Source organism: Zingiber officinale, chromosome 11B, assembly GCF_018446385.1.
Source record: "Zingiber officinale cultivar Zhangliang chromosome 11B, Zo_v1.1, whole genome shotgun sequence".
Taxonomy (NCBI): Eukaryota; Viridiplantae; Streptophyta; class Magnoliopsida; order Zingiberales; family Zingiberaceae; genus Zingiber; species Zingiber officinale.
Window position 1 is genome coordinate 83251314 of NC_056007.1, and position 14661 is coordinate 83265974.

A 14661-nucleotide genomic window follows, 5' to 3' on the forward strand; every position below is an offset into this window, starting at 1 on the left:
TCTTGTTCGTGACCATCGGCGATAGTTCGACCCCGAGCGGGGGAGATAAGATGCTCCGATGTGCTCCGCGACCTGTGAATACTGCTTGACCCCGAACGGGGGAGATAAATGCTTGTGAAGATTGCTCGACCCCGGATGAGGGAGATAGAATATCCGATGCTCTGATAAGTTGGTCGGTGGAGACGCGGGTTTAAGGTCGCCGCTCGACCGCCGATGACGCGAGGGTTTAAGGTCGCCGCTCGACCGCCAATGACGCGAGGGTTTAACGTCGCCGCTCGACGGTCTTCTAGGATAACTCAAACCCGGCCGATCGGCACGGGGTCTTCGACAATGAGCTCACAGCTCAGATAATATACGCCCGGCCGATCGGCACGGGGTCTTCGACATCGAACCCGTGGCTCAGATAATATACGCCCGGTCGATCGGCGCGGGGTCTTCGTCAACGAGCTTGAGGCTCGGATAATATACACCCGGCCGATCGACGCGGGGTCTTCATCAACAAGCTCGGGGCTCGGATAATATACACTCGGCCGATTGACGCGGGGTCTTCGTCAACGAGCTCGGGGCTCGGATAATATACACCAGGCCGATCGGCGCGGGGTCTTCGACATCGAGCTCGAGGCTTAGATAATATACACCCGGCCGATTGACACGAGTTCTTTGACATCGAGCCCGTGGCTCGGATATAACACGCACCCGGCCGATCGGCGCAGGGGTTCTCGATCGAGGAACTTTAGCAGATTAAATAACTAAAAGAAAGAATATAACGAAAAAAACTGACCTACCGACCAGCTGAGAATCTGACTCAGTTCCTCAACTCCCGAATACCGTGAAGTGAGGAGGATATGATATATTCTTCAGAATCTACCGAGGTAATGAGGATGACAGAAAGTTCCAGCGTCATCCATCTTCACGTTCCAGACCAGGTGTGTTCCCACAGACGACGCCAATTTGATCCTGTCGGGAAGCTGAGAAGACGGCCCTGCCGGTGTGACGTGTCTGAAAGGTTGACCGCATCCCCATGACCCGGTGGCGAGTTGTCTTCTACGTTGACCAAGTCGCCTGAAGTCCTCTGGTCAACAATCCCTGCAGCCAGCGACCGGATTGCCCCGATCTCTGGTACCTCGATGCTCGAGGTGGGCCTCGCGAATATATAAGCATCCACATAATAACAGGATAATAAAACAAGTACAAAATGAATACGGTGACGTACCCTAGCCCCGGGGGGGTGGGGGCGCCCTCGGATGGATGGATGAGCTGGTCGCGGCGCTGATTGAGTCGTCGCGGTCGTGAGGAGTAGGTAGATGTCTGCCAGATGAGTAGCTGGCCCCGGTGGCTAGAAGCCGGACGCGATATGGATTCGCAAGGCAACGGACGACCTGACTACAACCTCGGCTCGTAGGCCGGCATGCAGCGGAACGAAGGCCGGACACCATATTGGCTCGCAGGCCGGAATAGACAAATAGTACGATACTTGGGCACTCGAACGGTGGCTGCCCGAAGGGCGCCGGAGGAGGCTGTCCGGAGGCGTCGACAGCGGCACTCACAGCCACTATAGGTTGCGGTGGGTGCCGGAAGGAGCGGCGGCAGTCGCTGTGGACTGCAGCGAGCACCGGAGGGAGCGGTGGCAGGCACTGTGAGCTGCGGTGTGTGCTGGAAGGTGCGGCGGCAGGCGCTCTGAGCTACGGCAAGCGCCGGAGGGAGCGGCGGCAGGCTCTGTGAGCTGCGGTGGGTGCCGGAAGGAGCGGCGGCAGGCTCTGTGAGCAGTGAGTCGACCCCTGTGGTTGCGCGAGGAAAAGGAGAGCTTCCTCCTCTCTGCTCATGGTGGCTGCGGCGAGAGGAGGAGAAGTAGAGGCGGCGGTCCGGTCCTTTGGCGGCGACGGTCGGCGAGAGGGCCGAAGGCAGTGCTGTCTGCGGGAAGAGAGGGAGGGCGTCAACGTCGTCGGTGCGAAGAGGGACCGACGATAAGCAGGGCTTCAAGAAGAGGAGAAGGAATGGGAAAGATGCTTGGCCGGCGGCCTCGCGAAGGTGGTGGCGAGAGAGGAATGCTCCACCTCCTTCCTCTCTACGGCGGCGACGGCGAAAACCCAAACCCCCCCCCTTCACACGATCAACATTGCACCTTTAAAACAAAAAACCTACCTCAGTCAAATGACCTAATTACCCTCCCTCTTCCTTCTTATTACACTCTCTGCCCTCAGGCAATATCCGTATCATATTATCTTCAAGTTAATTCATTTGTGAACCTGTTAATTAGGCTATCATGCAGTCAAGTGTGTATATAAATACGAGCAATTCACAATGTGCAAGCTAGCTGTATTATACAATTATATATATATGACCCAAAGGTAGAGGAGGCATATATGATTTAATATATTGCGATCACCTAATTAAAGATCATAGAGAACTTGGACTGATGATCTAATATGATCTTGTTAGATTTGATTTGCCACCTGTATGTGTAATGCAATTCTGATTCTTTAGATTTGATATCTACAGCTCACCCATTATAAGAACTGGCTTCATTTTCTAATTCATGAAATCTGATCTTTATGCTTATCAGAATCTTATTTCTTAATCCTTTAACGTTGAAACTGCTTATCGCGTAACATTGTTTGATCCCAAGAATGATTTTATCTTTATTATTTTACCATAGAGAATTTTCAAATTAAATTAGCTTCATTCCGTCTCATATTATAAGATGACTTTAGGTCTTCGGAGTAAATTGACTTATTCTTTTCGGATGATAACCACCATTACTTTATTTTCAGTAATTTAAAAAATTGATAAATCCAACTAGTCCTACGGTAATCAGTTTAATCCCACATAATTTTTCTATGAATCATCAAGATAAATTAAAAAATGCTCATGTTCAACAGTCCAAAAGCTCAATATTTCTTGATTACACGCAATGTTGTAGTCATGATCTTCAACTGCCCTGGGCTATTGTTGTTCTATGACTGTGCTTTTTATGATTTGCTACTCCTCGATGTGTCGAACGATAAATTAAAGAAAACCCTTTTTGAATTTGGACTCAATGTATAAGTCTAAAAATTACTAGACAGTTAGATTTGAATTGAATATATAAGCCTAAAAATTATTGGGCTGCTGGGTTTCATTGGGATGAAAGTCTAAAAATTATTAGACTGCTAAATTCGGTCTTAATATATAAGCCTAAAAATTATTCGGTTGCTGTGCTACACTGGGCTAGAGCCAGGTAAAGCCTAGCCCTGACTATGCCATTTTACACATCCCATTTGGAGGATATTTTCAGTAATCCAAGTACTTTCAATAATTGCCTATTATTTTTAAAAATAAAATTTTAATTTAATTTATAAAATTGTTTTGTTTTCAAAAAAAATTGTAAAAAATGGTATGCTAAATTGAAAAAGAAAATGAAAATTGTGAAGACTTTTAGCAATATCCCATAATCTAAATTTAATTTTTATTAACTTCTCAAATATAAATTTTATATTTATTGTAATTGCAATTAAATTTGTCAATAATATATGAAATAAAATACAATTTTTTAATGACTATACGAATCCATTAAAAAATACCTTGTAATGTTACTACAAAATGACCAAAGAAAAATAAAATTCGTCTAAACTATACAAAATGGCAATTTAACTAATGATTTGTTCTTTTTTTAAAAAAAAATCAATTAATTATTTATTTATTTTTAACTAATGATTTGTTTTTTAAAAAAAATAATTAATTAATTTTTTATTCTTATGTTATCGACGAAGAGGTAGATAACGCAGGAACGTGTGGCACTGTGTTACAACCGCCGTCTTCTTCCACCTAATGGAAAAGGCATTTCTATGTTGTCGATGCACAGACCTTGCCGCCAATCTCTTCGCTGAGCACCCAAATCAATCTTCTCTCCACCTCAAACTACTACCATCCATCAAATCCTCATCCGCCGCCGCCGCCGCCGCCGCCAGACCTATCTTTCTCGCCCAAAAATCCAACCCCAAACCATCTGCTCGACCACCACCACCACCATCACCTGCAACTCCTACTACCAATGGCGACCTCCAAGAAGCCATCGCTGCGGTGGAACGTGGCATCCCCATCGAGTCCCGCACCTACATCTCCCTCCTCCAGTCCTGCATCGACTCCGACTCCATCGGCCTGGGCTGCCGCCTCCACGCTTCCATCGCCTCCGTGCGGGACCGCGACGTCTTTGTGGACACCAAGCTCGTCAGCATGTATGCGAAATGCGGCAGCTTGGACGACGCCCGACGCGTGTTCGACGGAATGGGCCAACGTAACCTCTTCGCCTGGTCGGCCATGATCGGCGCCTACGTCCGTGAGCATCGGTGGAGTGAGGTTCTCGACTTGTTCTTCGACATGATGCGCGAAGGCGTAGTCATCCCTGATGGATACTTGCTTCCGAGGATATTGCAGGCCTGCTCTAACACTGGCAATTTGGAGGCGGGGAGGCTGCTCCACTCCCTTGCCGTCAAAACGGGACTTTTGAATTCGTCAGGAGCATCCTATTTGAGCAATACAGTGCTTTCAATGTATGCCAAGTGCGGTGAACTGGAGATGGCCACTAAGTTCTTTGAGGGGATGGGTAAGCGAGATAGTGTTTCGTGGAATTCAATCATTACTGGCCATTGCCAATTGAGTGAACATGAAGTTGCTATGAGGCTATTTGCTAGGATGAGAGCTGAAGGGATTGAACCAAGTCCGATCACTTGGACCATATTGATAACCGGCTACCATCAAACTGGTAAGCCAGAACTTGCCATGGAACTTATGGAGCAGATGAAGCGTTCTGGAACTGTGCCAGATGTTTTTACTTGGACAAGCATGATTTCAGGGCTTACCCAGAATGGGAGGACAGATGAAGCCTTGAGTTTCTTTCATGAGATGCAATTTTCAGGAGTGAACCCAAACAGTATGAGCGTCGCCTGTGCTCTCTTTGCTTGTGCTTGTTTGCAAGCATTGAACAAAGGAAAGGAACTCCACTCGTATGCATTTAAACTTGGAGGCTCACACAGCATTCTGGTGGGAAATTCTTTGATTGAATTGTATGCAAAATGTGATAGACTTGCGGATGCTCAAAAGATTTTTGACGGGATGCTGGAGAAAGATGTTTTCAGTTGGAATTCAATGATTGGAGGTTACGCACAAGCTGGTTATTGCGGTAAAGCTTACGAACTGTTCTCAAGGATGGAGAGTTTGGGTGTGCACCGAAATGTAGTAACTTGGAACATCATGATCTCGGGGTTCATTCAGAATGAGGATGAGGACCAGGCCATGGAGCTTTTTCACATGATGGAAGTAGATGGCATTAAAAGAAACACAGCTACATGGAACACACTCATTGCTGGTTCATTGCAGAATGGTGACACAAAAAAGGCCTTCAGAATATTCAAACTGATGCAGACACTCATGGTACGCCATAATTCGGTCACCTTCCTCAGCATCCTGCCAGCGTGTACAAATCTGTTATCTGAATTAAACGTAAAAGAAATCCATTCTTGTATATTACACAGCAATTTACAAGGTGATACAGCAATTGCAAATGCTCTCATAGACGCTTACTCAAAGTCTGGAAATATAGAAAATGCTTGGGTAGTATTCAATGGTCTCTCATCAAGGGATCTCATCACATGGAACTCTATGATTTCTGCACTTGTTGTATATGGATATTCTCATGAAGCTCGAGATTTGTTTCAACAAATGAAACAGGAAGGCATTAATCCAAATGAAGCAATTTTTGTCAGTATGATCAATGCCTATGCTCTCGATGAATTGGTGAATGAAGGGAAAAGACTTTTCTCTAGCATGATGGAGGAGTACAAGTTGTCTCCAGGTTTAGAACATTACACTGCAATGACAAATCTTTTAGGACGTTCTGGTAAGCTTAGAGAAGCTTGTGAGCTTATCAAGAATATGCCTATTGAGCCAAATGCTGCTGTCTGGTATGCACTTCTTACTGCAGCCAGAATGTATACTGATATCAAGATGGCAAACCTTGCAGCAAGACATTTGTTCCGTTTGGAGCCAAGGAACCCTGAAGTTCAAAGGCTTCTATCACATGCACAAGATTTATATGAGAGTCCTAGCATTGCTTCAAAAGTGTGCAATCTTAAGAAAGCTATCCAGATTGGTGATGCTCATGGTTGTTGTTGGATGGAAGTCAATAACCAAGTGATGACCTTCTTAAATGGAGGCCAAATTTTGCAAACTAAACTAGATGAAATCAATAGCAAAGTAGCACCTATGAAGGTAGCTACATCTTTTTTGGATGACATTATACTTGAGTTTGAAGAAGAAAAGGAAGAGATCATTGGCACGCATTCTGAAAAGCTAGCAATTACTTTTGGCCTTGATAATTTGCCTGCTTTTAGGACCATTCGGATCATTAAAAGTGTACGGATGTGTTCAGATTGTCATATCACTTCAAAGTTAATTTCTAAGACATATAAGCATGAAATATTGATCAAGGATCGATATTCTTTTCATCACTTCAAAGATGGGGCATGCTCTTGCAGAGATTACTGGTGAGCCAAAGATCAAAAAAAAAAAAAAGGTCCAAGGAACTTGTTGATTTGGATTTTCTTTGCCACTGGGAATTATTTTTATTATTTCAATGTTATGGTCCAATGCCACTATATTTTCAACCATCTCATGTCAGTTGGTATAGGAGTTATCGAGACTGTTCATATCCCTTGTAAGATATTGCAACTTTTTTTTCTTTCAGAAAGTGCTGTTAGATCGTGTACAGTGACATCGAAAGTGTAAAATTCCCCTGATAAATAAACATAAAAGAAATTCTCTCACTTGTTGAACTTTTTTTATGAGGACATAAAAAAAGGTATTTCTAAACTATCGTATCATAGCATTGTGTACCTTCCAAAGTAGGAAATGGACTAGAAATTGAAGAAATGGGAACTATGGACCAAGAGACCTGAAGAGTTTGTAAATATCCCTTGATTCTTGTTACGTTACTCTCTGAAAACTATCATGGTGTATTAACACCATTCACGAAAGGATAAGGTTGTTAGTAAAGAATATTGCTGCTGTAACTTATATTTCTAGTACATTTGATCTTAGCTCATATATAAGTAGACGGCGATGTCATAGACAGAATACATGTGAAATAATCATTGCAAATTAAAAAAAAAAAAAGTTTGCTATCTTCTAGCATTATTTAGACGACCTCAGAATTTTAGTATGCATGAGTTTGAACATTATAGAGGAAAAAACTTAGGCCACAAATATAGAGAGAAAAGTGGCATGGCCAGGAAGCAACTCAATCAAATGAGTGCCCTAGTCTCACCTCGAGCATCTGTCTCTTGGATTGGAAATAATTATTAATGCCAATCGTTGTTGATAAACTGACATGACTGCACTCACCATGGTCAGATCTGTAGGATTAAAAGCGGAGAGAATAAATAGTATTTATGATTTCTTCATTTTTTTTTTAAATATTCAGAATAATAAAGATGGTGGAAATAAAAAATAATGTTAACACTTTTTAGTTTTACTTAGTTCGTAGTACGTGACGATACTTACTCCAAAATCTATGATCGACAATCATTTTTGTTGGACAATTCACTAACAATTTGATGATTACAAAAAACTTAAAAAATTTGATCGTCTCGGACTGTCTACTTTTGACTTTTGGATTTTCCGTGAAATCTTAGATCGAACTGACACCTACTGTTTCTTCGATAGTGAACGTGTTCTCACCTACTCCTCTCAGAAGAGTTTATCTGATGTCAAACTGGTTTTCCAAACCGTTTGGAGTTTTGCTCAACATCCGAGACTTCAGAACTTTTTGCTGGACGTCCGATCTCCGACTCGTCCAGTCTTCCGCCTAGTATCCACAACCTTCAGGACTTTCACCTACTATCCTCGACTAGTAGGATATTCCGCCCGATATCCTTACTTGCTATGATTTCTACCCAGTCTCTCTAACCAGAACTTTCTTACCTAGTCTCAACTAGAGTTTTCCACCTGTTTAGTATTCATTAGGACTTTTACCTTACCTAAACTCACTTAAGACTTTCTTGTACACTCAGCCAGATTTATTAGAGTCATAATAATTCTTAACTTTGAACCCTTTGTCATTATCAAAATTTAGATTCAATTATCTAATACTTCCTGTGCTAACAAAATCAGGATGCAAATCATTTTAAGAAATGAGAACATGGAAAGGAAAGTTGGTACAAGCTTCAGTAGCGTCAAAATGTCAACTCATGGGAAGCAAGGCAACGTGTAGAAGTTATTCCAACAACTTGATTTTAAGCATGAGTGAATCATCGTATTATTCACTAATCCTTTTTATTTCTTTTTCACAATTGAGCAGAAGCTTGGCCATGTATTCACTAATGTCTAAATCATGTTCACTATGGAAAAAGATTGGCTCTGAAAAGGGGGAGAGAAACTACAAATTTAGGTCTGGTCACATTGTGAAATATAGCTAATAAATGGCTGATCTTAATTACTCTTATAGCTAAAAAGTGACTGAAATCTTTCAAATCATGCATGAAACTTGTTGGAACAGTGCGGTTTCATTTATTGAATCGTTACAGAATTTCCTTTTTGCTGGTCCAACTTTGTCTTTCTTCTTGGGAAGGATTTTAGTACAACTACGAAGAAGACCAATGAGTTATCTCTCTTCTTGTGACACTAAATTAATTGTCAATAACTTATCTTTTAACTAATGCAGGTAAACATTTTTTTTTTTTTTGCAACTGATAAATTCTGATCTCAGACTTTGTCATTTCTCTTAAGCCAGTAGCTAACCTCAGCCTCTGCCTTGCCTTAAATCATTCAATCACAGCCGGATGAGAATGTTTGTTTGAAGGAAAAATAGATGTCATCATCCATAAAAATAAAAACAAAAACTTTGCAGATTTTAGCTCTATGAGATATTTTTCTTGAGTACAAGCTATTTCCTCCCTATGTTGTTTAGAGCATCCATGATAACTAGGGATAGATATTTCTTCCAAGTATTTATGATCCCCATTTTCACATTATTTTTCAAATATCTTACTATTCAAATATCTGAACTTTCATAATGAAATATCTCATCAATCAAATATTTATGGGTCCCACTCATCAAATATTCACTCTCAAATATCCTCAATTCCACAATCAAATATCTCATCAACCAAATATTTATGAGGTCCACGATCATTTAATTAACTTACATTTAATTTTAAGAAAAATATAATAGAAGATATATAAATTTAAGTTCATACAAATATAAATATTTTATAAATTTAAAATTGAAATACAGAGATACAAATCATATTAAATTAATAAAATATATAACGATAAATTACAATTAATAAAATAAACATGCAGCAGATAAAATAAACCATAGAAATTAACTACATATTCAATTTTTTCTTCAGTTGTTCACATATCGCTAGATGATTTTGAAGTTGTTCCTCAGTCATGCCTCGTGTGTCCATTACGAGAAGTTGATGTGCTTGGATGAGTTGATCAACTTTCTTATTGTTATTATACTCTTCCAAATGTGTCATTGATTATTGCATAGCCTAATTAATTCATCAATTAGGCTTACTATTTCTTTGTCTTTCCTCTTTGCTGCCTTCTGTCCCATTGGATGAGATCTGATTTCTCTATCATCTATATTAGCAGTTATCTTAGGATTAGAAGAGTCAGTATGTGCACTTGATGGTTCTGATGTTCTTGCTTTTTTTTATAGCCCGTCGCTCTGAGGATTAAGGAACATACATCGGACTATCTTTCACGATTCTCCACACATGCTCATATTGGAAAGTAGTTTTAAAAGTACTCTTGTATTCTTCATGAGCTCGCACAATCAAATCCTCGTCACTCCATCCGCTTGGTCAATCATTATACCATTTATTGTAGATTCCATTGTATCTATTTACTATCGTTTTCAATGAAGTCCAATGTGATTTTGCTTTCTCCGCAGTTCTCTTTTTAGCTCCCTTAGCTCGATTGGTATTGAAGTATGCCACAACTCGTTTCCAAAATGACTCACTCTTCTGGGCATTATCAACTACTGAATCTTCACTCATAATTGTGTAGGCCGCTGCAAGGAGCTTATCATCTGCTATTGTCCATACTGTTCGCTTGCTATGGTCTTCATCTGATTCGTTGCCTATCTCTGGTGCTTGATTGAGAATAATATCGTCGGACCCTATTTCAAATGAGAATTGAGGAAATTATGAATCGGGGACTGTATAAGGTGTACCTTTATCACTGTCAGTTGCATCAACACTAGCTCTTCTCGATTCATTTGATTGAATCTCTGATGATTGAAGTGGATTAATTCCATGAAATGGGGCTTGCATGAAATACTGATTACTCTGCCAATATTCTGGAGGATATGTATAAAACGGAGCTCGAGTGTCGTCACTCAAAGAATTTGGATAACTTTGAAAATTATGGTAATATGGTGGTGGGTATGGAAAAAGTTGGAAATTTGGTGGATGTTGAGTGGGAAATGGAAATTGAGGATTGAAGAAATTAGGACGGAGGCGAGAACTTTCTTCACTAGAATTTTCATCGATATTTGGATAGTTGAACAAATCCTTAAAATAATGACCAGAATTTTTATCCATTTCTCTCTAAATTTTTGGTAGGCAATGAGTATGAAAATGATGAAAATAGATGAAAGAAATGATGTATATATAGGGAGAAATTGAACGTTACCCAACGTTTAATTTTTCGAACATTTTCGAACGTTTAATTTTTCGAACATTTAATTTTCTGAACATTTGATTTTTCGAATGTTTGATTTGTTTTTAATTTTCTAAATTTAATTAAATTTAAAAAAAACAAAAAAAACTAAAAGTAACGACAGCCCACCATTTTTTGTGGGGCCCATCATATTTAATTAAATAAAAAAAAAACTCAAAACAGTGGCGCCCACCATATTGGTAGGCCCCATAAGAGGAAATCACCGGGCACAAATTTGTGCCCGGTGATTTCCAATCATTTGTTCCTGGTGATTTCTAATCATCCCTCAAATATCCTCCACAATCGGGGATATTTGAAGAAATATCCTCTCCAAATATCTCTCATTGGAGATGCTCTCATGTGTAAGGCTCAAGAAAACCATGGAGAAGAATGAAAGCAATTGGCGAAGTTATATTTTCATGTCTTCCCACAAAACTTTATCTCCTTAATCAAGACAAGAATTCCAAGTATAGCAAAGGAAGTGATCTGTCCGAAAATTGTGAAGAAAGCTGGCTGGAGATTACGTGGCTTCTGGGTTGACCGTGTGTAGACTTTACTCCGCTCTGCAACACAAGAAATGTCAGTGTCGGGTCATGGAAGGAGTCTCCGGTGTTGACTCTCCGATGCTCAAATCAGTCACTGGAAAAATGAAAGAAAGCGGAGTAACAGTAAACACGGGCGTGAATAGTGAATAATGCATACCTCCACCAATGCATGAACCCCCTTTATATAACGACCCAGTGAGAGACGTGCATGCACCTCAAGGTGCGGGCACGCTTCCCTAAGTGTTCAATGAAAGACATGTCAAAAAAGTATCTCTAACACTATACCTTAACAGGGTCTGTAAATTCCTGATGAGACAGTAGAAACTTCCGTCTTACCATCTGTCTATTGACTATGTTGTCAGTGGCATTATCTTCCAAATGGATATTAAGAGATATGAGAGAGATCTTACTGTTTAGCAGAGCGGGTGAGCCGTTCTACCGGGGATCCTCGCTCGGTCGACCTCTGTTACTTTTCCTGTAGTGACTTGGTTCAATAGATTGTTTCTATCCGATCGGACAAGCTCTCCGGTCATTTTGACGTTCCTCCGCTCCGTGATGAGCATCTAATGTTTTTACCGTAGTGCTTTTGGCTGTACGGGCGTTCTGCTCAGACCAACCATTTGTTGATCGGACACTTCATGCCCGATCGGTAACTGCAGTAGACCTCGGCTCGGCCCACCTTTGGTGAGCCCATTGGTTCTTTAGCATTGACCGTCTGACCTTTACATTAACTACTATCTCCATCCTTAACCCGTACCTAGTGGACCTCCCTTTACCACGGCATCCAGGAGCAAGCTTTTTTTCTTCATCTTTAATAAACAACTTGCTTCATAAATGCGATACAGTTGAAAGTTCAATAAATTTCATGCTTTGAAACAAGGTAATATTCTTCATTGCACACAGGGAGGAATAGGATGTATTAAATAAAATGTAATAATAAAAATAACTACAAATATTTCTCCTATAGCATTGTATGCTTTCTAGCAAAGAATTGGATTCTAATGGACGCTGCTACACAGGAAAATGGAACAAAAAGTCATGTAGCTTTTTTGAAGCATACTTGGCTTCTCCAGTATTAGAAGAGCATCAGTTGTTGTTCTCTTTCCCTTTTTTTTTTTTTTTTTTCATTTCAGGTGGAGTGTTCAGTTGCCGAGCTTAAGAAATATTCCACAAGTTTTGGAAGCTTTACTGCAATATATTCCAAATCCTACGAACTTTTGAAACCTAATTGGCATTCAAGCCATTATTGTCAATTTGATTGGACAGGACCACTTCTTTTCGAGATAAAATTAATAATTCAAGTGATCTTTTCTCGGTAATTAGATTTTATCATGACTTGCAGTAAATGGTTTTGCCGAGTGCAACTTTCATGATTATGAAACTACAGTGGACGAACTGTTATAAGATGCTGCATGTTTCCTTCTTTATAGGAATGCAAAATTGCAAATCTTTTGCTCTTTTCTTCCCATTTGTTTAATACAACACAACAAAAAAATAAATAAGAAAGAGACAGATAAAAAGACCTTAAATATGAGATGTCTTCTTGCTTTCTGGCTTGCTCCATAGCTTCATCATACCCTATCATCCTTTAAAGCTACTTGGCCCATCACTTACATGTTGATCAGCATTTTTGTCAATTTGATTGCGTGAATGCATGCCCTTGCTCGAATCAGAAATCTAAGTCATGCAAGCAAAGACTCAATTACCGTCTCAATCAAGAAACATGAAGATTTCAATGTGTCATGTGAAACAAATTAAATGATGGGTTCTCTTGTGGCCACCAAGTAGTTTTAAGTACCCATCACTCCCTCCCTCTCCACAATTCTCCTTACTTCTCCACCAAAGATGCTGCCACCAAGAACTCAGAGCATCTTCCATGTAGGGGAGGAAGGTTGGGAGGCCACAAAGCCCACTGCTGCCTTAGCTTCGGAGAGCCGGAGCGGCTCGAGAGGAGCAATCGAGCGACTCGAAGGGCTTCATATTGTCATTCAGCATTCCACACGCCGATCGAATGTCGTGATCAAGTCTTCATTCTACTCTTGCATGCCTCATCATCTGCTCAGCCTCAGGGCTACTTCTGCCACACAGATTGGATTTCTGAAAATTTGTTTCCTGTGCAAAACTGAGGTGAGTCCTCATGAGGATGTTTACATGTATAGGTATTCGACTATTGCTTCCTCAAGATGTTTGGGCTATGAATTCCAAATGATTTCTTTTCTGTTATTGGCTTGTGTTTCACAAACTAATGGCTGATGAACTAGTGAAAGCAGGGGTGATCAGGGATTTTGCAGCGAGGAATGTCGAGGCCACCAAATTTTGATAGATGAAAGAAAAGAGATGGAGGTGTCGAGCACAAGAGAGAGATTGAAGGCTACTCACCATTGTTGTCTTCGTGAATCTGGTCGTCGTAGGAGGAGGAGGAGGATTTTAGTAGAAGCATAGAAAATTAAGAATTTGAAGAAATAAATATAAGAGGAGTGTTTTGATTATATATGCTTAAAAATAAATGAAATGAAAGTTCTTCAATGTTTATACCTTCTGGAATAGTTCCCGTTGCCATCCACCTCAGTGCAGGCCTCTTGATTCGCCTAGAAAATGAACAATGAGAAACAAAAATAAAATCTTACACTTTTTTTTTGCCTGCTTCAAAGAGATGTCTTGGTGCAGTGTCTCCTTGATGAATTTAGCTTCGTCGGAGTTCTTAAAAGCTGCGTTCTTGGAATGGGTTATGCCGTTCATAGTGTTGTAGTCAGGTTTTGGTCTTGGCAAGAGTGATTTTGTCACGAATGGTCTCTCCGAGGTGTATGCTCAGTTTGAACTCTTGAGTGACACGATGACAATTCTGGAAGACAAAAAAACTCAAACAATTATTTCATATGAGTATTTTATTTCTTTCCGTTAATACTCTACGTTATGCACTAACAAAACTACACTAAATATTTAGTTTATGATATTATAACAAATCATGTATGTCTATGTTTTGAAATTGAGAAAGCAAGATTGCATCCTTTCTCTCTCTATTCAAATGATTTTTGACTCTCCCATTAAGTTTTTTACAGCATTTAGGTGGACATCTAATCCAGGACCAACAGAGAAGTATTGAATTTTTAATGGACCATAATTTTTGACTGCTAATTCAAAATCAGGATCTGTCTATATCATATGTACATAATTTAAAGATCAATATTTATTATCGGGAAATCTGTAACCGTCAAGTTTGGAGTTCAAAAAATAACGTTTAGGTCCATTTCGGAGGATCCAAATATCTTTTTACTATTTTTAATAATTTTTATTTTATGATATTTAGGATATTTTTGATATGTCTAGTATTTATAGATTAGAGTTTGTCTATATAAGCATCCTATTTAATTGTTTAAGGGATTATCCTCTATGTTAAGAAAGTTTTCTC

General features: G+C 40.1%; 1 protein-coding gene and 1 long non-coding RNA gene across 2 annotated transcripts; both read left to right on the plus strand.

The window, feature by feature from the left end:
• Nucleotides 1-3766: 3766 nt before the first annotated feature.
• On the plus strand, nt 3767-6786 carry LOC122035236 (pentatricopeptide repeat-containing protein At1g19720-like). Its single transcript, XM_042594654.1, has one exon. It carries the CDS (start codon nt 3808-3810, stop codon nt 6523-6525), a length of 2718 nt encoding a protein of 905 aa, XP_042450588.1. The 5' UTR covers nt 3767-3807; the 3' UTR covers nt 6526-6786.
• A 5998-nt stretch (nt 6787-12784) lies between these two features.
• Nucleotides 12785-13778, plus strand: LOC122034714. The gene is made up of 2 exons (XR_006126767.1): nt 12785-13379; nt 13523-13778. It is a non-coding gene; the product is annotated as an uncharacterized LOC122034714 (long non-coding RNA).
• Nucleotides 13779-14661: the final 883 nt, after the last annotated feature.

What these genes read in the sequence shown, in the direction of transcription:
- LOC122035236 (XM_042594654.1), top strand. Translation starts at nt 3,808, where the DNA reads ATGGAAAAGGCATTTCTATGTTGTCGATGCACAGACCTTGCCGCCAAT.